This window comes from Ursus arctos, unplaced genomic scaffold (assembly GCF_023065955.2).
Source record: "Ursus arctos isolate Adak ecotype North America unplaced genomic scaffold, UrsArc2.0 scaffold_21, whole genome shotgun sequence".
In the NCBI taxonomy this organism is placed as follows: Eukaryota; Metazoa; Chordata; class Mammalia; order Carnivora; family Ursidae; genus Ursus; species Ursus arctos.
Genome location: NW_026622886.1, coordinates 31,181,001 through 31,203,569, shown reverse-complemented (window position 1 = coordinate 31,203,569; position 22,569 = coordinate 31,181,001). Strand labels below are relative to the sequence as shown.

The window sequence follows — 22,569 nt, the reverse complement described above, 5'->3', positions numbered from 1 at the left end:
TTCTCATTTTACAAGCAAGGAAATTTCAACCAAAGAAGTTCAGGAGACTAGCTTATTAATGACAAGACTGGCCTAATCAGAAGTCTTGTTTGTTTCAAATAGTTCTCCAGTGCCCAACATGGAATAGTGAATTCTATAGAAGAGGCCAATTAAGAAAATATTAGATAACGAAATCTCAGAAATTTCTGTGAGATGCTTGGATTCTTGAATTCTGCTACGTAAGTAGTAAAAGATCTGACTCATTAGTTAAAAGATCTGGGTGCTAGTTCTGGCTTTCTTGTGCACATGTAGTATACTTTGATTTGTAGTGATATATTCTACTACAGACTGGAGGCCAAAGCATTTCTCAAAGGGAGGAGATGAACTACATAAAAATAACTTTAACACTTGTGAAATATCTCAATTTAAATTTCAATAATCTGATTTCATCTTCTAGTTTTTGTACAATGAACAAGGAAACAGTACAAATTTAATTGAAATGATATTAGGAAAGCATGTATGTTGATCATATTTAAATTAGTAGAGTCAAATTTTATAAAATTATTATGCAAAGTTAGCACTTACAACAAAGCAGTGCTATATATAGTATCCATTTAAAGCAGGAAAAAACTGAGAAATTGGAGGTTAGAGTAATCTGAGATTAAATAAATTAAGCACAAATACAATTACACTCATGAATCAGTCCATGTTTTTAAACACTGTGCATGCTCATTCTCATATAATTCACTTTTATAATGAGAAAGATTTTAATTAAGTCATAAAAACGAATTATAACATTCAATGACTACCTGGTTGCTTTAGTTTCCAATTTTACCCATACTCTCACCAAGACAAAAGATATGCTGACTCACCTGACCAGCAATATGACAGCAATATATTGAAAATTATATTCTTGGTGACTAAAATCTAGCCATTTACATATCTCAAAAAGTCTCTGTGTTTTACCAAAAAATAATTTACTTGTAGGATTAGTAAACTTCAAAAATAAACAAAGGAATTTAAGACACAGTACCTGGCAACAAAGCTAGCCTTTATCAGTTTAACAACATTTTGTTTTTAATGGGAAACAGATAACTATCTTCTTCAATGTGTGTTTATCTAGTAAACTTTAGCTTCCTGCATTTTCTTAGGGGAAATATTTTGCTGAGTGAGTAAAAATAAAATGATCCCAAACTGCTGTTGAGCCTAGAGGAAATACAGGGAGCCCAAGAAATTCTAGGGCTTCATTTGTATTTACTGATGACCACCATATTGGTCCAGATAAATTTTTTTTTTTGATCAAAGATCTTAATGGAAACGGACTATATTTTCTGATAAATTTACATGTTAAACTATCAGGTTATACAACTCAAAGATGGCAATACTGTAATTTCACATTGGTCTGAAGATGTGAATGATTAACTTATGTAGAATAAGAAAATAAGTGTTACTTAATAAAAGCACTCTGGTAAATAAAATGTATAAAACCATGGGGGCCAGATGAAGCAATGTAGAAATCATACCCTTGATAATAAAAAGGAAAAGAATGTAAATTGTGATAGTGACTTTGTAAAGAAATTTGGCAACATCCATGAAAACTGAAAATGTGACACGATAACTCAAATTTTAAGTATACCTAGTAGAGTATCTCTTACCTATATATATAAGGAGGCAATTGCACAAATGATCACTATGGCATTATTTGCCAACAATGGAAAAATGGGAATAAGATAAATTTTTATCAGAAGGGAAACATATATTTAATACTATACAACAACTAAAGGGGTAAGATATGTTGGTAGAGATACAAATAGATGTAAACAAATCTAAAAATTACAACTTTTGAGTTAAAAAAAAAAAGCAAGTTACATAACAACTCCTAGGTTTAAGAATGAAAACACAAAACTGTCCTACAATTACTATATATTACTTCTGAATGTATAAGATATGAGTATAAAAATGGACTGGAAGATAAAAGAAAAAACTCAAAGACAGTGACTGACTTTGGGAAGAAAGGAAAGGGAAGCAGACTAGGGCTTATGGTTAAAGAAGACAACTGTAATTTTAAAATTTTATTACAAGAAAAATTTGAAGAAAATATAGCTAAATGTCAGCAGCTGTTCATTCCTGGTAGGTGGAATATGAAGGTGTATTATAGTATCTTCAAAATTTCTTGAAACAAAGCAAATTTTTCCACACCGCACAGGAAAGTATCTCAATTCAGCCTCAACCTTCTAAAATTTTACTACTCCTTAGGGAATATTTGGGATGATACTGGGACCAACTTCCTGGATTGTTGGGCCTCAGAAAGTATCAGACACATTCAAGGATTGCTGGAAACCCATTTATATCCTATCTGCACCATCCTAAGGGAATCTTCACCTTCTTCAAACCTAAAAATACAATTCAGCAAGATGCAGAGGTGAGTAAGAACCTCCAGGTCATTAGAGAACAATAAATTCACAACTATACTCAAGTTTCTAATACTCCCTGAAAGATAATTTACTGGCTTGTCAGATATCTGAACAAATAGCAAATCAGTCCGTAAAGCTTCAAAATTAAAGCCTAATCTTATCTTACTTTACACTACATCAAAATTCACTGAAAATCCCATTATGCGTCAAATTTTACCTGTTTCAGCTTCTGATTCTGAGTCATCTTCTTCATCTTCTTCACTAGAGCAGCTAGATTCATCTTTCTTTCCTTCTTCTTCATCATCAACTTTTTCTTGTTCCAGAGATTCAATACGGGATGCGTTTTTCTCTGGCTCAATTATCAGTGTCTCTTTGCTGTGAAAGGAAAATAGTTTTCAAATGATTAAAAACACGAAGACCAAAAAACATTAATTTTTCTCAGATCCACAAAATCTAATAATCATGTCTATGGCCATCATGCCAATTCATTCGTAACAATAACAAAACCTACTTTAATATTTCACTCACTTTTTAAAGGTCTTCTGTGACTGATTATTGTCCATATTGGCTGTTGATTCAATTAGTGGAGATTTCTTCTCCCGTTTTTCACTATGCAGCTTTATAAAAGTTATGCAAAGGAAAATAATACTATTAAAATAGTATTAATGAGTAAAATACAGAATTTGAAATAATAACATAGTTTTCCAAACATGAAACAAAACCAAAACAAAGATTTAAGTTTTACCTGAAAAAAAGGGGGGGCCAGCTTGGATAAAGAATAAAGAGGACTAAACAGTTAAAAAGCTAGGTGAAGGACAAAGTTGGATTTTCTACATCCCTCCAACTTTAGATCACTGAAAAAAAGTTAGGATCCATTAGCCACTTAAGATGTCTGATGATATTTTAGACTTAAAAATCTCTTTCCTACCTACATAACTTCTTCCTTATCTAGAGCCGGCTATTTTAGAAATCTGAGATTTTATAGTCTCCACCTTGTAAGCAAACTTTATTATGAAATTACAAAAACATGTTATTCATGACCAGGTACATTATGGAAGTATTCATTTTGTGAAGAGGAGATAAGCAACACAAAAGGCTGAACACTACCACTATTCCTTTATTCTCTTTCAGGTCACTTGGTTTGACTGTCAGGAATAACTTAAAACCAAAAAGTAAACATCACAAAAGTACTTTTTCAACTGTCTGAAAGTTAAAGCTATTAGGGAAATTCGCTAATACAGACAATTTTTAGACAGTCATCAAACATACCAGATTTTGTTTCTTTTGCAACTCTTCTAAATATCCTAAAATATCTTCATCTGCTACATCAAACGCTGTCTGGCCCTGTAGGAAACAAAGGGGGTTGGTAACGGTAAAAAGTCAATAAACAAGAAAACACCTTTGATGATTCTGTATAATTATATAGAAAGAAGTTAGATAACATTTTGTTATGTATGTAGTTATGTATGTAGTTTGTTATGTACGTAGTAATACAACAGTATATGACTTAAAGGAGATGTATGAGAAATCCATGTGAGAGAGCAGCAGCTGATACAACTCCCCTTACATTCTTTGGTAACAGCTTTATTGACATAAAACTCACCATACAAAAAGCGATTTAAAGTGTACAATTCAATTCTTTTTAGTGTATTCATAGAGTATCACAACCTTAACCGTAATCAATATAGGACATTTTCACCACCCCAAAAAGAGATGACCTCTCCGCTTTTCTCATCTCCCTTCCCAACCCTCCAGACGAAGGCAACCACTAATCTATGTTCTGTTAATACAGATTTGCCTGTTCTGAACATTTCATATAAATGGAATCATACAATACTTGGTCCTTTGTGACTGGCTTCTTTCAAACTTTGTATAATGTTTTCAAGTTTCATCCATGTTGCCACATATATAGCACTAACTTCAATCCTTTTTATTGTTGAATAATATTTCATTGCTTGACATACCACCTGTGCTAATTTATTCATCAGTTGATGGATATTTGCTTTTGTTTTCTGCTTTCTGGTTATATATAATAAAAAATACTGCTATGAACATCTGTATACAAGTTTTTGAGTGAACATCTGTTTTCATTTTTTGGGGGATACAGCTCTAGGTAAAAATTACTAGGTCATATGGTAACTCCATGTTCAACTTTTCAAGGCCTTTTTTTTTTTGATACCTCCATAAAAATTAATTAAAGTCTTAATAGAGTAACAAAATAAATGTTTCTAAACTGCTTAAAGTTCAGCCATGCCTTAGTTTCAAAAATTAGTTCAGGTGAACATCTGTCAATCTATTTTTATTCACTGTGGAAAAGAAAATTTCAAAGAGCTGCTGACCAAACATAGTGAGGTTTTCTCCTGTTGCCTGCATTTGTCCTTGTAATAATCCTACTGGTACAGGTTTCCAGAATGTCAAAAAAGTTCATTATAAGAATACATTCTACTTTATATGCTGGCCAGCATATGATCCTTTCTCAGAAAAAAATTCTTTTTTTTAACTAGAAAATATATCCTTCTGAAAGGCAATTCAAATTTCTTTCATAAAAGGAATCTCACAGCTACAAAAAAGCCAGATGAGTAGATAATAATGACTTCTAAAATCACATAAGCTCTTCCATTAAAAAACAAATCTAAAATCCTCAATTCTAGACCAACATTAAGATGTTGCCATCTACCTGGATAGGAGTTACATTGCCTAGCACTATAAAATGAAATATAAGCTATCTGATATCTGAGCTGGTTTTCCACTGTCTGTTTATAAAATAAAAAAATGGTCTAAGAAATGTATTCTAAAAGTACATGAAACGCTACTTTATCAAGATAGGGGAATGTATGTATTTAAAATTTAAAGGACTCAAAAACATTTATCTGCCTTTTTTTGTTAGAAAATCTTCCCAGCAGGAATTTAAGAACCAATCAACCTTTTCCCACTCAGTCCAGGAGAAAATGTTTTTGCTTTAATAAACCTTTTCTCCCATTTCAACCTTGAGTATTAAATGCTAAGAGTTAAATTTCTGAAGAATAAGTGGCTCTGAAACAAAATAACTGGCTCAAATTTTGAAGGTGCCCTTTATATTACAAATAACGTTAATCCATTTTGCCATATCATTGTCTCTCTGTATCATTAGTTCTATAATGTTACACATGCCATGTTATGCAAATTGTTTTCAAGATGTTAAGTGAAAATAACTCACTGGCTTCTTTTTAAGTATTATTTTAAGCATTTATCAACCCTTTTCATGAATGAAATACTGCACCTTAAAAATTTTTTTGAATTGTAATTAAATTTTAGCAGCAGTTAAATGCAATGGGGTTATTTTAGTAACCAAGGAATTTTCCTCTTAAGAATAAGAAATTGGATCACCTTACTAACCTTTCTTTTCACTTTCTCCCTTGATAAATGAGTCTACTTTGCAAACAGCAGCTGATAGAGAATAAAAACTAGAGTAAAATGCAGGCTATAAACAGAGAAAATTTTCTAATTTCAGAAAAGCACACCCCTCAACTTAACCATGCTCATTAAACAATATATAGGACAGTTATGAAGGTAGCCAACTGTAAAGTTATAAACATGACCTGGTTCTTAATTACTATAAGGCCACTATGCTTCATTAACGGGATGCTACCACAGTAGGGCATATAAACAGAAATCACTCAACGTAACCAAGAAATAATTGAGGAGGGTACAATGCTGAGGTATGAGAAAATAAGAACTCTTATTAATCAAGAAAACAATCTTAAAAGAAAATTACTGCTTAAAAAATCAGTTTACAATACATCTGTAAATTACCAGAATCACACTAGAGCTACTGTTTAAGTCTAACTACATAGACTCTTCATTCTTTCCTCACTTATTGTGAGTTGCTTTTATAGCCGTGATCTCTCTTCATTTACACAACAACCAGTGAAGTAGTCAGACAAGCATTATGGCTCCCACTGTACAGACGAGGAAACCTAGGCTGAGTGTATGGCATTTGCTCAAGGTCATGCAGGCAATGGAGGGAAAGTGGGAATAGAATCTAGGTCTCTACTGCTCCACTGTCTCTACAGAAAGTAAGAATAAGTTCAGATAAAAGCAGGGAAAAAAATTCCGTGTGCCCATTAAGCAGAAGCAGTTTTGTTATTCATTTAAATCTTTGTAATAACAGCTATCAAACTAAAAAACTGTCTACCAATAATTGTCATATTGCATTAAAAGAAAATTCCAGGGGCGCCTGGGTGGCACAGCGGTTAAGCGTCCACCTTCGGCTCAGGGCGTGATCCCAGCGTTCCGGGATCGAGCCCCACATCAGGCTCCTCCGCTATGAGCCTGCTTCTTCCTCTCCCACTCCCCCTGCTTGTGTTCCCTCTCTCGCTGGCTGTCTCTATCTCTGTCAAATAAATAAATAAATAATCTTTAAAAAAAAAAAAAAAAAAAGAAAATTCCAATTAGAAAAACATCTTAGTTAATACTTAAAAAGGGACAATATTTGGGTATATTCTAGTAAAAGAATTATTTTAATAAATTAAGGAAACAAAATAAAAATCATGATATTTAAAGTCTGTATCACGTAATTTATAATGCGTTAAAATGTAGCAAATGTCTTACAAAACGTTAAAGAAACAAGACCAAAATCTCTTATTTTAAGAAAATTTCTCATACTTTTATGTAGAAAGACTTTCAAATTTTATACATTTGGTGCATTTTCTGTATTATACATTTACCAAAATTATATTTTCTATTAGTAAAGAATTAATCTAAATCCTGAAAGTTCTGTAAGTACTTTCTGATATCATTTTTATTTTTTAAGATTTTATTTATTCATTTATTTATTTTTTATTATGATATGTTAGTCACCATACAGTACATCATTTTAAAAATAAATTTACTAAAAATCTTCAAACTACAAGTACTGAAGGTATCAAATAACAAGATAAATTCATTTAAGCAGGCTTACACAATAAAGACTAATTTTGACTGAACATGAAGTATAACTTTTTTTAAATGCAGCCAATGATAACAGAAGAGACTAACTCACACAGGCATAATTATAAAATTAAAATTTTAAAAATTAAAAGTCTTGTAAAAATAAATTCCATTATTATAGAATATAGTCTCCCTCCCAACAATAAAAATGCTTGCATTTTGGTACACTTACGGCATAAAGGCCTTTAGAATGCTATATACATTATTTATTTCTCGCTACTAAAAGATGTCTTTAAAATCCTGGTATTTGATAAAAAAATCCAGGTATTTGATAAAAAAATCCAGTTTTGATAAAAATTTTAAAATTGTATTTTTACGACTTATGAGTTAGTATCCGGAAAAATAAAACATGAGAAATCAAAAACTAAGAAAAAGCTGCAGAAGAACTTAGCAGAATAAATTATTCTTTTTTTAACACCGATTTATTTCTTTTATAAAGAGAGAGCAAGGGAGAGCGTGTGTGCACAAGTGGGGGGAGGGGCAGAGGGACAGAATCTCAAGCCGGCTCCCAGCTAAGCCCACAGCCCATTGCAGGGCTCGATCTCACAACCCCTGAGATCATTACCTGGAGCCAGGACCAAGAGTTGGACGCTTAAAGAACTGAACCACCCAAACGCCCCCAGAATAAATTATTCTTAATTACACTTAATTATTAGGGCTTTAAGAAAATCACTTGACTTCTCTGATCATGTTCTCAAAACTGCATAACTCAGATAACAACTTCGAAGGATTGTTAAAAGGATAGCATTAGATAATATATATGAAAATAAGTTGAAAACTATAAAATTCTAAGGCACTATGAGGCATAATTCTTTTAAGATCATACAAAGATATACCGAAATGATGAAATGAGGGGATAAGATATTAAAATTTAGGATGACACAAGAAACTGCTACTATAGTAAGACAGAAACAAAAGGAGATAAAACAAAATTATTTACATGCAGTCTTTCTCCTAGAGCATAATTATGATGAACTATATGGCATAGGAATCAGACAATTATAGAACAGAGATCAGATAAAATATTTTTTTTTCATACATACTATATATTGTCTATGAATCACTACCAAAACATAACATGTTTAAACTGGAAAATGATAACAATCTTTTTGGAAAACCATTTCCATTAATAAGCTTCTCTCTTCTGGTCCTTATCTGGAGGCTACTACCAATGAATGAACCAATTATCAGTACTGTCCATGTCAATGAACAAGTGGCCTTTAGGGGACGCTGTTTGGGAGAGAGACAGGAATGCAGAACAGAGATTAGAACGTAGGAGGTATTTACTAATTTCTTCAGAAAAATCCCAACTCCTGGGGGAATTTCTACACTGAGAGGAAGAATTGTCAAGCTAAAATTAAATGGCTTTTTAACTTAAAATTTAACAGTATCAACATTCGTCTTCTAATGCTAATTACAAAAAACTGTTATAATAAAAAACTAGAGAAAGCAAATTACCAAAAGTTTTGACTACAAAATTAAAGACTTTTATACTTATATATAAAAGCAAACCTAAACTTACACTCTCAAACATTTGGATCACTCTGAAACATTTTTTATCTTGATTTCCCTGAAGATTTTCATCACTTCTAGGACTTTAACTTGCCTGCACATTTCTTACTTAAAACACATTTATAAACACATACATGAAATGCTACAGAAAGAGCAAAGGAGTTCAGAAAGCTTCTTTATCAGAATCTACACTACTACCTCAACTTCCAAACACCCACAGGAAAATCCTGGGCATATGTATATCATACTTGTTCTCTTCCCTTTGCAGATCCCCAATTAGAAACTGCAGTTAATCATAGCATAATTAGCACTAGCACTTATATTAATGGACACAGCAGAATCACACGATGCCATGTGAATAAAGATGAGATTATTTTAGGAACCTCTGCTAAGTAATCTACTACATTATCTTATAAAATGCAATATGTAAGGGATATTCTATGGAAGTTAAGGGTAATCAGCTCACCAGAGATATGTTTTAAGCTCTCCAACTGTTGGCAGAGGATAAGAATTATGAACACAGAATAGGAGGAACTAACAGGAATACTGGTGACACTGGTAATTGACTGACAGTGCTTAGAATGGAATAAAGGAAAAAATATCTGATCTAATAAGGAATCTGATAACCTGAATCTGTTCATGATTTTGTAAAAAAACCCACGTAATAGGACATTCATTCCTTCTTTCCCTCTACCTAATTGCGTGATATTAAGTAAATCTTTTACCTCATAAATGGTTTTCTCATCTGCAAAACTAGGACTAAATGTTGCATCTCAATTATTTTATTTGGGATAAAACTTTATGGTTTTTATTAGTCTCACATGCTGTAGACCCCACTTTCCATGTCATTTAAAAAGCCATTAAGACTATCAGCTAAAGAGAAACAGAAATATACTTCTGTATGTGTTCCAACTCAGAGTGATGGGAGAAAGCATTCACAGAGAAATGCAAAATTTTCTTAATTTATGAGTTCCCAAGTACCCAAATCTATTATGTGTGGTAATATGATTACTAAAAGAGTAATATTTCTTTCTTTGAGGAACAAGACCAAAACCACCTCACAGGTAGCTGAGAAAGACTTAAACAATTAATAATAAAAGTCAATAAATGGTTGATAAAATGTTGTTTTGCAGTTCATAAAACGTAATACAATTATAGAATTTATACCCCAACATTTTTGAGACTTTTAAAACATTTATTTCTAAAAGTTAAATATTTAAAATACATATTAGATATTTCTAAAAATTTAAATATTTAAAATACATTTAAAAGGCCTACCACTTTGTTGACCATCTCCATATCACACAGATTGTCCACTAAAATTCGACATGCTTCTTCTTTACCCCAGTGAGCAGCAGCATGAAGAGGTGTCCAGCCATCATAATCTTTAATATTAACATCATAGCCTGCCTGTATTAAAAGTCTAAAGAAATTACAGTGAATTAGATAATCATTAAATCTAAAAATGAGCAAACATAATCATTAGCTTTATACCATGCAAGTTTACAAAAATTTGTGATGTATTTCTTTTCCTAGTTCACATCTTCTCCCTCCCTTTCAATGAATTAATAGAACAAAAGAAAATAATTCTCAGAAAACACTGGCAATGAGGATCTTGAATTACTGCCATAATAATGCATTCAGCTTTAATTAATTCTTACTGACTAATAAGTCTTATGGTTTGGTGTAACATTGATTCTTGTTAATATGAATTATAGTTGAAATTTTCATAGGAAAGCCAATAATTTTTCAATGTGAACTCAAAAACTCCTGGATCAATCTGTATGTTAAACTGATTTATTGAAGGAATGTCTTCAGGTATCCATATTACATGTCATCTCAAGCTAAATGTGTTCTAAAAATATACTGGGATCAAACAAATTTATTTTGCAGTTTTTCTGTTGCCTTGCAGTTGAGGAACTAGTTTGTGAATGCTTTCACAAACCTTAATGATCTACCTAATTTTCATAGGAAAATGACAATCTGTTAGGAACAAACCAAAGCAAAACAAATATTCAAGGGGTCGATTCTACTTTTCTGCGGCAGTAGAAAGCAGATATTCTAATTATCAACAAAGCTAGAAAAGAGGAATACATTTTAATACAATGCAAAGAACTGTATAAATTATGTTAGTATGGCCTCCTAACTGTAAATATTGACATTAACCTTTATTTTATTTAGAAATTAAGCTCGGAGAGCAAGGAGTGGGTCTATAAATTGCACAGCACAGCCTCTCACACACAGGCGAACAGTAAATACTTTACAACTCATGAAATCTGGTTGACCTTTACCTTACTTTCCAAGTAGCTGAGCTTGAGAAGGGCTTCTTTTTACCTACAGGAGGTGGTAGTGATAGCTAATACATAACCCTTCATTTATTTATATTTCACGAATTGATCCCTTATTTCCTAAGAATATTTAAAGCAGCCATTTCCAATTCTGGATCCAAAACAAAACCATCTTAAGAGCTTGTTTAAAAAAAAAAAAAGATTCCCAGGCTCTACCACAGTCCTATGGAATTAAGCAGCATGTTAGGAGATGGGCCCTGCCAATTTGTATTTTTAGGAAATCCCGTTACCTGCCTGCAGACCAACATTTAAAAGCCTCCAATCTAAAGAGCAGGCTAACAGATATAAGTCTAGAGCTTACAGTTCAAAAAAATATGTCCATTAACATATATTATCAGAAACTTTATTAACAGAGACAGAATACTGGAAGATATAAAAATATATCCCCCATTAGAAAATATGAACTATAATAATGTTAAATATTCTGAACAACAAAAATTATAAGTACTTAGGAGTCTATGTTGAGAAGCAAGACAGAAAAGTAGGTATATATATATATATATATATATATTTTTTTTTTTTCCCCATAAACGTATGGCTCTCTCTATATGCCAGGCCACACAATACTCAAAAAAATAGGACCGTGCTTATTATATTCAAGGAGCTTCAAAGGGGGACAAAAGTCAAGTAAAACAATCAACCCTCAAAGACAGTTTCTGTGATGGAGATGCAATGGCAGTACAGAGTTGAAAAGCATCAAAACCAATTGAAAGGGGTTGTGTGTGTTTGTGGGGAAAGGGATAAGGTACTAAGTGGGGAGAAGGTTACATTTGAAACCAGTTTCTTCTATTTATTTTTCATTTCATTCATATTTTTATTTATTTATTTTCATAAGTAATATACTTACAAAGTTCAAAAATAAAAAAGAATAAATGGCTATATAGGGAAGTCACACTCTCACTGCTGATCTTTAGCCAGCAGTTTCCGCTCCCTTAGGTAACTGTACTACTAATTTTGATTGGATCCTTAGGGAGATTTTATGTATATATCAGCAAATACAATTAAAAAATTTTTTTTTCTTAAAGATTTTATCTTTAAGTAATCTATACACCCAACAGGGAGCTCAAAACCACAACCCCGAGACCAAGAGCTGCACGCTCCACCGACTGAGCCAGCCAGATGCCCCTAAAATTTTAAAATATAGACACAAATGATGAATACTTCTGCCCTTGTTTCTTTTATTTTTTTACAGTTAATACATCCTATTGCTCTTTCTATACCTATATATAGTGTTTTAATTGCTACAAGAGTATTCAGTGAAAGGAGGTATCAAAATTTATTCAACATTCTCCTACTCCTATTATAAATAATGCTGTTAGCACCTACCTTATTTCCTGTGAGAATATCTGTAAAAAAAAATTTCTAGAGGTAGAGCTAACTGCTAAGCCAAAGAGTAACTGTTACTTTGATAGAATCTGTTCAATTGTCACACTTTCAGCAGGAATGTAAGAGAGAGCCTTTTCCCCAACCTTGCCAACACAGTGTGCCAAACATTTTAATCTTTGCCAACATGACAGATGAAAAATGGTAATTCATTGTAGCTTTATCTGCACTGATTATGAGTAAGGTTGAGCATGTTTTTTCATAGGCTTAAAAGCCTTGAACTGAGTCAAAGGATTGAAAGGAATTTGCCTCCAAGTTGAAGAGATGGTGAATGAAGGTATCTAGACAGAAACAAAGTAGGCATTAAGACATCATGACAGAACTTCAAGTAGATATATATAGTTGGAATAATGCAGGCCTGAGGAGCAATGGTAGCAACTTAGCTTAAAAGAGGATGACTTATGGTCTTATGTACTAATTTGAGGAGTTTAAAAAATATCCCAATCCCCACTGAGAATCTTAATAAAGAATTTTAAGAGCCTAGATAACCTAATTAAAAAGACCACTTGGAAGCAGTCTAGAAAACTATTTTACAGTGCAACTAGTACTCAAAAAAAAATATTACCTTTACCATATGCAATTCTCTAATATTTCAATTTTTTTCTTTAAAAAATGCTGTTGTCAAGTCACTAAGTTTATTTGTGACCTGCTAATGGGGTCTGAAAGTTGCTAAGTTTTGGATTAGAGAGAAACACATAGGACAAGAAAAGATTATTAAAAGTTAACTGCACTATTCTGAAGGCTTCAGTTATTGAAGTGAGTAGGGATTGAAAAAAGGTGAAAACTTAGGAATAGTCGACCCACTTAAACTTCACTGTTTTTACTGAGCAGAGGGAATAAGGAGAATAGTTTGATATTAGAAGCTCCAGTGGAACATAACAATATAAAGGGTGCAGAAGATGTTGCTGAGGGCTAGAGTCTTATTTCCTTACACATACATATAACAAAAATCATGCACTGAATTATTTTTTTTATATGGCTGCCAACATATTTGCACTTAAATAAAAGAAAAAAATTTACTGTGATGTAAGAGAGCTTTGTTTCAAGGAAATATGCTGATCAATATATAGACCTATTAAAAGTCTCGGCTACTTATGGCTTAATATTTATTATTATGCTAAAAGCACCCTGAGTCCCAGCATTATGTAGTAAAAAGAAAACTGCACTTCAGATAGATTACACGTAAATAAATATTCACTAGGAATCAAGCTCTCTGAATTTCATGATTATGTTTATATAGAATACTGTTCTTAGTCTGAGTAACCAGAGTTAGCCAATCTGGGAACCTCAAAATGACTTTTTACCAGCCCAGAAGGTAACATATAATGGCTGTCTGACACTTTAACTCAGTGGAAAATTGCAACCAAAGAAACGAACAGAATAATCAAAATTCAACAGTAAAGAAAGGGCTTTAAAAATAAAACAATCATATTCAAGATAGTTTTCTCTTTTCCTATAAATAGACATTAAATAACTTCTATAAACTGTTTCAAAATAATGTCTGCAGGTATCTTAAGAAAAGGAACAATGAAATAAAGAAAATACACCAAACTAGAAAAATGACTGTGAAAAACAATACTTACTTTAAAACTTCCGTATAGCCTTTAGCGGCTGCAACGTGAAGTGCTGTCCCTCCAGATTTTGCATGCCGGACATCATTTATGTGACCGCTATTTAGCCACTGTCTTGCATCTCTAAGCATTATCCGTTCTTCTTCTTTTCGAGCTGCTTCTATATCAACCCCTGATAAAATAAAAATTGCTTTTATTTTTTCTTTATCGAAAATGCTCTATGTTGGAAAATAAAATTATTTAAAATATTTCAAGTCTAAATAAAAATTAAAAGTGAAATTATATTTGTGAAAAATGGGCTGCTAATAACAAGCTGGTTCAATAAGGGAATGTGGGAATACTTATAGCCATTTTATTACCCTTCTCTACTGATTATTTAGTTTTTGCCCCACAATATTATTTTGGCTTTCTTTATTACCTTTTCTGATAAATCCTTTTGTTTTTAAAAATTTGATTATTTCCTTAGGTACATCATCCTTTAGTTTAAAAACAAGACAAAACAAAATGTTATTAAGTCTTAAATTTCTATCCAACTGCTTTGACCAGTCCTCTGAACTCTAGCCTACTAGGTAGAAATGTTTATTGAACACTCTGACTCAGAAAATTTACCAGACTTTCAAACAGATTCTTTACCAAAGTCTTTCCTTATCCAACATAGTACATTCTTCACTATTAGTATCAGCATTATAATTGTAATAAGTTATACATATGTTCATTCATTTAAAAGCATTTATTAAGCACTGAGTAAGGTTGAGATGGTAAGAGTGGGAAGAATTTAAAAAGGAACAGGATACTCCACTTCTTACCTTCAAAGAGCTCTAAATCTTGAGAAAAAAAATTAAAGTAGAAAAGATAATCTTGAAATTCCTAAATGATCTCATGTGGTCTCATGGCGAGTTGCTGGCTGTTTAATGAACAGCATACACCACAATGCAATTATAGTTTGTCTTACTCCAGGAACCTATGAATTTTATTTAAAGGTAAAGATACTGCTTTTTTATCCTGTAACCCCACTGTCTAGATGAGCACCTAATACAGAGTAAAAAGGATCAGTAAATGTATACTAACTACATGATGAATGAATAAATAAGTAAAAACAATTACACACACACACACACACACACAGCTTCTCAGCTAAGATCTCTCCTATAATTCATATCCCCATATCCAACTGTCTGGTCAGGATTTTTTTCTTTCATTCATCCATTTATCCATTCACCCACCCATTCAATTTGTACTGAGTGCCTTTTAGATGTCAGGCATGTCTTATAAGGTGCAATGGGTATAGAAGTGAACTTATTAGAAGGCCGAAAATAATACATATGTGAAGAAAAATAAAGCAAGGTAAAGGGACAGAGGGTAATGCTAAAAAAAACAAAACAAAACAAAACAAAACAAAAAACAAAAACCACAACTTGTTTTATAATGGTTTGGTAAAGAAAAGTCTCTTTAATAAGGTGACATTACAGCAAAAAATAGAGTGATAGTCATACTCTAATCTGGGAGACATTCCAGGAATAGGGAAGCCCTAGTAGGCTCTGAGGTAGAAGCCTGCTTGGAATGTTCTGTTTAGAAGGCCAGGGTATCTACAGAGTAGTGAGAACAATAAGCAGAGTGACACAATCCGTCTTAATTTAAGAGGATCACTTAAGCTGGAAAGTTAAGAAAAGAAACTGAGGTATCAAACTGGAGGCTATTATAATAATTTAGACAAGAGATGATAGTAGCTTAAACTAGGGTAGTAGTTAAGGTAGTAAAGAAATTAGATTCTGGATTCTTCAAGGTACATCAACAGAATTTGTTGCTAGTTTGGATGTAGGAGAAAAAGAGAAGTCACATATGAATCAAGGTTTTCTGCCTGAGCAATTGGAAATATTGAATTTTTAATATGAGAAATGTGAAGTTTGAGATGCCCTGACAGACATCTATCTAACTGGATATCAAGTAGTCAGTGGGATACCTGAGGTTGGAGAACAGAAGAGAGTCAAGACTAGGCAAATAATATAATAAAATTATATGCCACAGGCATCTGAAGCTTATTGCTAAAATCTTAATTCAATTTTCCTAGCCAGTCAGCTTGCTGCCTGTCTTGTATTTACTATACTAGGTACTACTACTTACCCAGCAACCTGGAAGACACCCTTAATCCCTCCCTTTACCTTATTCCCAGCCCTCATCCAATTAGTTCACAGACTTGAACTGCCATCTCCCAGAGTGTCGTCATGATGGTATCATAGTTCATCACCATCTTAGTTCACATCCTATACCCCAGGCTTTAAGGACTACTACTGGCCCTTAACTCACTCAACCTCAGTACCTTCTGATTCATTTCCCACATTGCTGCCAGCCCAGTTTTTCCATATCAAAATATAATCATTCACTTTTCTACATAAATTCATCAATGGCCGCTAACCTCCTGTAAGACAAAACTCAAGCTCTTTTGCGTAGTAGACAAAGCCTTTCATATGATTTGGTCTCAATACACTTTTAACCTCTACTCTTTTTCTTCTAGCATCACCCAGTGTTCTTACCGTCTAGATCGCCACCAAGCAGATTATGCTTGTGTGCTGTTGTGCAAGCTATTATCTTCTGCATGGACTGTATCGTTCCCTTGCCTAAGCAAATTACCAATTATTCGAGGCACAACTAAACCATTCAACTGAAGCTCAACTTTTAAAAAGTAGACCATAAATGAAAACATTTTTAAAATCCACAAATTACATTAAGTACAGGTAAAGTCATCTTCAAACTAGAGACAGTTAAATCTCAATAACACATTTGAAAGAAACTTGCAATAAGATTTCCCGAAAAAGGGGGGCGCCTGGGTGGCACAGCGGTTAAGCGTCTGCCTTCGGCTCAGGGCGTGATCCCGGCGATCTGGGATCGAGCCCCACATCAGGCTCTTCTGCTATGAGCCTGCTTCTTCCTCTCCCACTCCCCCTGCTTGTGTTCCCTCTCTCGCTGGCTGTCTCTATCTCTGTCGAATAAATAAATAAAATCTTAAAAAAAAAAAAAAAGATTTCCCGAAAAAGGGGGAGCCTGGGTGGTGCGGTCAGTTGAATGTCCAACTCTTGGTTTCAGCTCAGGTTGTGATCTCAGGGTCATGGGAGTGCATCCCAAGTAGGGCTCACGTTCAGCTTGGAGTCCGCTTGAGATTCTCTCTCTCCCTCCCTCTACCCCTCCCACTCATGCATGTGCGCGCTCTCTCTCTCTCTCAGTGAATAAATGAATTAAAAAAAAGAAAGATTTCCAAAAAAGACTTTATAAAAAACCATTACACTATCTATGTGTAATAAACAAAACCTATTATGACTGTTATTTAAAAAGTAACACCATTTCATAATGAATCAATTTTATATATCAAAATTTCCTACCAAAAGATAATCATCTCATATTATTTAAGATGACTTCTAATGTTATTCATAAAAGAAATTATAAAGTTAAAATTGTACTACATTAAGTATAACCTTTTTACTAAATGATTTTTCTCAGACTGATTTTATTTTCTTACGCTTTATACTTTTACTAAGTCTTTTAAAATACAGACCTCTTTATTATCATTATGCTTTTTGTCTTTACCACCTTGAATATTCTTACTTTTATTATCTTTTACTATTCTAAATTCCCTTTGGACCTGAAATTTAAAAATATGTACTTCTCACTTCTGGATTTGTCTAATTTTATCTAATTACAAATTTGTCTAAATTTATCTAATTACAAAGCAATTACCCTCTTTTAGCTCCACATCATGCTCACATAAATTATATGTAAAAACAACTCATGTTTAAAATTAAAGTACATGTGAAAGGAAATTTCTTATGCTTAAGAAAATCCAGTTGGAAAGAAAAACTGCACTTCCATATTTAAAAAAAAAATTTAAATACTACTTAGTTATAGACCTTGCTTTATTTCATTAAAATCTAGGGGAAAAAACCCTTATTATACTACATATTACAATACTTTTTTCCTAGTTCCACTGTTTTAACTAGCTAGTGACCTTGAGAATGCCATAACCTCTCTGAATAGTAGTACATTTAAATGTACTTCCATTATATGAATAAAATGAATACCATAAAGTATTTCTAGATTAAGAACACCGAAATTGAACCTAGACTGCCAAGTTTCAATCCCTTATCTGCCACTTACTAGCACTATTATTTTGGGAAAGACACTTAATCTCTGCTAATATTCAGTTTATCTGTAAAATATTTATTTGTAAAAAAAAAAGGGTAATGAAAGCACCTATCCCCTAAGATTGTTGTGAGGATTAAATTAATTGAGATATGTGAAACGCTTAGATCAGGAGTAAGCACCAAGGTATTAACTATCACTATCAGCTCTAAACGCCTATGATTCTGCTTCTCCTTTCTTGTTTTATGGTCTAACAGACAGAAAATTCTATAATGCATTTAACTGGTCCTTAGCCCACCTACTATAATTCCAAGGCTTTTAAATAATGAAAACGATAGCAAAACTAAATTGGGTATAATAAAGTGATTATATTATTTAACATCCGTTTAACTACTATTGAAAAACAGTAAATATAAGATTGAAATGTAGCCAAATCTCTTGGTGAGAAAAAATAAGAATAAACTGGAGTTTGGTCACAGTTAAGAGAGAAAAAGATTGATTCGTGTCCCAAGCTAAATAAAGGCAATTGCATTAAAATACAAGCCAGTAATACTTTAAGCTACTGCTCAATCATTACTACTTTGTTTTGTTCTTAAGTAATCTCTGCACCCAGTGTGGGTCTTCAACTCACAACCCTGAGATCAAGAGTTGCATGCTCTACCAACTGAGCTAGTGGGGTGTCCCAAATCATTACTAGTTTCAAAGGCAATTTACTTAAGCATAACTAGTTATTGATCAAATACTTAAATAAGAAATTAGAGCTGAAAGAATTGAAGAATTTTAAAATATTAAATAAAGACATTCATATCAGGATAAATAATTTTAGAAATCTTATCACTACAAGAAGTATATTTAAGGTGCTCTTTTTATAATTATTAAGATCTATTAGTAATATCCCTATAATTTGTTTCTCTGGAACAAAGTTATGCTACATAAGTTCATGTACTTCCATTATATGAATAAAATGAATACCATAAAGTATTTTCTAGGAGACATTCTTAATAAAATACAGTATGATAACAGTGATGAAGAGTGTGAGCTCAAGAGATCTGTCAGACTGTTTGGGACTGAACCACAGTACTACTTCCTACCTGTATGATCTTGGGTAAATCACTGATTCTCAATTTGCCACCTGTAAAATGAGGGTAATAGTAGTAGTAATCTCTTAGCATTGTTGTGAGGATAAAATGAAATGAGGCACTTAAAGCCCACTGGCTCAATGCCTGGCAACACTGTCAGCATTTAATAAGAGTTAACTACTATTATTAGTATTAGCTTTTCACTTTTTAGTTCCAGGGTCATCTCATCTATTTCTCAGAACTCCCCCTCATCTATTATTCTCCCAGATTTACATCGTCCATTGTGACATCTCCTAGGTTCCAACAATGCACCACATACTGTTACGTGAATGTCCTTTAGGTGCCACAAACTCCATATATCCCAAAATGAACTCATGTATGCCCTTAATCTGTTCCTACGTCATCCCACATTTTCCCATATCAATTTAGCCGTCATTAATTTTTTTTTTTTAAGATTTTATTTATTTGAGAGAGAGACAGAGAGAGCATGAGTGCGAGGGGGGAAGGGAGAGGGACAAGCAGGCTTCCTGCTGAGCATGGAGCCTGATGCAGAGCCCAATGCAGAGCCCGATGCAGAGCCCGATGAGGGATGCGGGACTTGAATTGGGGCTCATCCCAGGACCCTTAGATCATGACCTGAGCCAAAGTCAGAAGCTTAACAGACTGAGCCACCCAGGGACCCCAGTCATCATTAATTCTTAAACTGGAAACTTCAGGAGGCAAATAGTGGGCCTCAATTCTTCCTTTATCTCCTCCACATTCAATTATTCATCAAAGTGTTTTAATTTTACATTAATATTTCCTCAAGACAGCCCTGCTCTTTTCTATCTTAAATGTAATTGTTTTGTCTTATCTTTCAGCTGGACTAAATTAAAAGAGCCTTCTTCAAGGAAGATATGCCACACCATTCTAAATCATCTTCCAAACTGCCATCAGCTAGCTATATAACTAAAAACCAAATCCAATCGAGTTCATTTCCTGCTTGGAGATCTTTGCTGCATCTTATGCCTATAAAATGGATGTCCTCACCACCTGGCCCCAGGCTCATTTTCTCAGGTCTCACCCTCCTACTAATTCCATCCTGACTTTGCATTTTGTGATTCCAATTCTAATGAGTTCTCCTCATATTTTATGTCTCCAATTCCTTTTCTTTGCACATGCTGACACCCCTGCCTGACACGCCTTTTTTTGTCCACCACCTCCTTTCTCTGCTAAGCAAACTCATTCTCAAATGTCATCATTCTGAAACTTCTACTGACTATTGTTAGCAGTTAGTCATAGCCTTTTCTGTTCTCCCGCAACCTTTTGTCCCTATCCATATTTTACACATAGCACACTGCATTGTGAAGCTGTTCATATATACCTGCCACTTCTGATATACCGTGAAATCCTTAAGAAGAAAGATTGTCTTCTTTCTTCCTTTCTGTCTTTTCAATACCCAGCACTCAAAGCATTTGCTGGCATATTAACCAATACTGAACGAATCATTACAATTAAACTTAGTGTTGCAAAAAGCTTCCTTTATATACAAGGAAACCAAAGGCAAAAAGGTTTCAGTACATCTCCATGCCTTTTCTAGCACGTAATAATGGCTAATATTAGACAGTATAAAAAGATTTATTTTGAATAGTTCTTAACAGGAAATGGCTATCTATCTAGGTACTCATCAGAGCATATGGGCAGAAAAGGCAGTCTTCTCTCTAGATTGTGATGCTTTCTACCTATTCTTCCAGCTTCCTCAAGTCCTCAATATCCCATTACTCCAAGATGCCTGATTAGAACATTCCTGTTAAAGCTCTTCTGTGTACTTATCCAAGCTCCAGTTTTTAACTACTTTTCTAATGTATGCCCTGTTTCTCCTGGGCTTCAGGGACCTTCGACTATCTGTTACAATGCCTCAACTCTATTTAGGCACCTAAATATCTTCTCAGCTTCAGTGTCTTAAGATTATTTATTTATTTATTTGAGAGAGAGAGAGAGTGCATGCACTATTTGAGGGGGGGACGGGCAGCGGGAGGGGGAGATAATCTTAAGCAGGCTCCAAGCCCAGCATGGAGCCCCGACATGCGGCTCGATCTCACGACCCTGACTGAGATCATGACCTGAGCCGAAATCAAGAAGTCGCACACTTAACCAAATGAGCCATCCAGGTGCCCCTTATGATTTTTTTTAAACACTTAGTATGAATTATGAATTTTCCTAATCCCAGGAATAAAAATCTCTTTTCAAAGTACTAATTTAGCTTCTACCCCTTTGCTTCTATTTCATGATCAACCATACTTCAGTAAGTGCCTACCTTCTAAAATAGTATCCCATACATTTCCTTCATCTTTTAACACCTTAGTAAAACAGTTCTCTTCTGATAATACTCATTTAATCACCGTCTAAACATAATGGAATATAGTGGAAATCATGCAGACTAATTTTATTTATACATATTAATTTTTAATTTATTATACACATTAATTTTTAACTATTAATTTTTAATTGGTAAAATACACATAAAATTTACCATCTTAACATTTTTTTTCTTTTTAAAGATTTTATTTATTTATTTGACAGAGAGACACAGCCAGCAAGAGAGGGAACACAAGCAGGGGGAGTGGGAGAGGAAGAAGCAGGCTCCTAGCGGAGAAGCCTGATGTGGGGCTCGATCCCAGAATGCTGGGATCACGCCCTGAGCCGAAGGTAGATGCTTAACGACTGTGCCACCCAGGCGCCCCACCATCTTAACATTTTTAAGTACATAGTTCAGTAGCGATAAGTACATTTACACTGGTGTGCAACCCATCTCTAGAACTTTTTATCTTGCAAAACTGAAATGCTACACCCATTAAACAACAAATCCCCATTCCCACCTCCTGATAGCCATCATTCCACTTCTTCTATTAATCTGACTCTTGAAGTACTTCATGTAAGTGGAATCATACAGTATTTGTCTTTTTGTGACTGTCTTATTTTGTTTAGCACAATGTCCCCAAGGTTCATCCATGCTACAGTCTGTGTCAGAATTTCATTTTCAATGCTGAATAATAGTCCATTGTACGTACATACCAGATTTTGTTTATTCACTCATCCACTGCCAGACACTTGGTCTACCTCCATCTTTCGCTTAAGTGAATAACACTGTTATAAACATGGGTATACAAATATCTTCCTGAAAGTTTCCTTTTAACTTTTTGAG

The 22,569-nt window shown here is 33.7% G+C and overlaps 1 protein-coding gene across 11 annotated transcripts in view; it reads right to left on the bottom strand.

Moving 5' to 3' along the window:
• The window catches only part of PPP1R12A (protein phosphatase 1 regulatory subunit 12A), a 139,346-nt gene that overhangs the window by 52,402 nt on the left and 64,375 nt on the right, over positions 1-22,569 (bottom strand). For all 11 annotated transcript variants that reach the window (XM_048217814.2, XM_044384561.3, XM_048217816.2 and 8 more), the window contains exons 4-8: positions 14,188-14,347; positions 10,152-10,296; positions 3,663-3,737; positions 2,922-3,010; positions 2,611-2,768 (exon numbers count right to left, since the gene is read on the bottom strand). In XM_048217814.2, the coding sequence (XP_048073771.1) occupies positions 2,611-2,768; positions 2,922-3,010; positions 3,663-3,737; positions 10,152-10,296; positions 14,188-14,347 (627 nt within the window). The remainder of the gene's footprint in view (positions 1-2,610; positions 2,769-2,921; positions 3,011-3,662; positions 3,738-10,151; positions 10,297-14,187; positions 14,348-22,569) is intronic.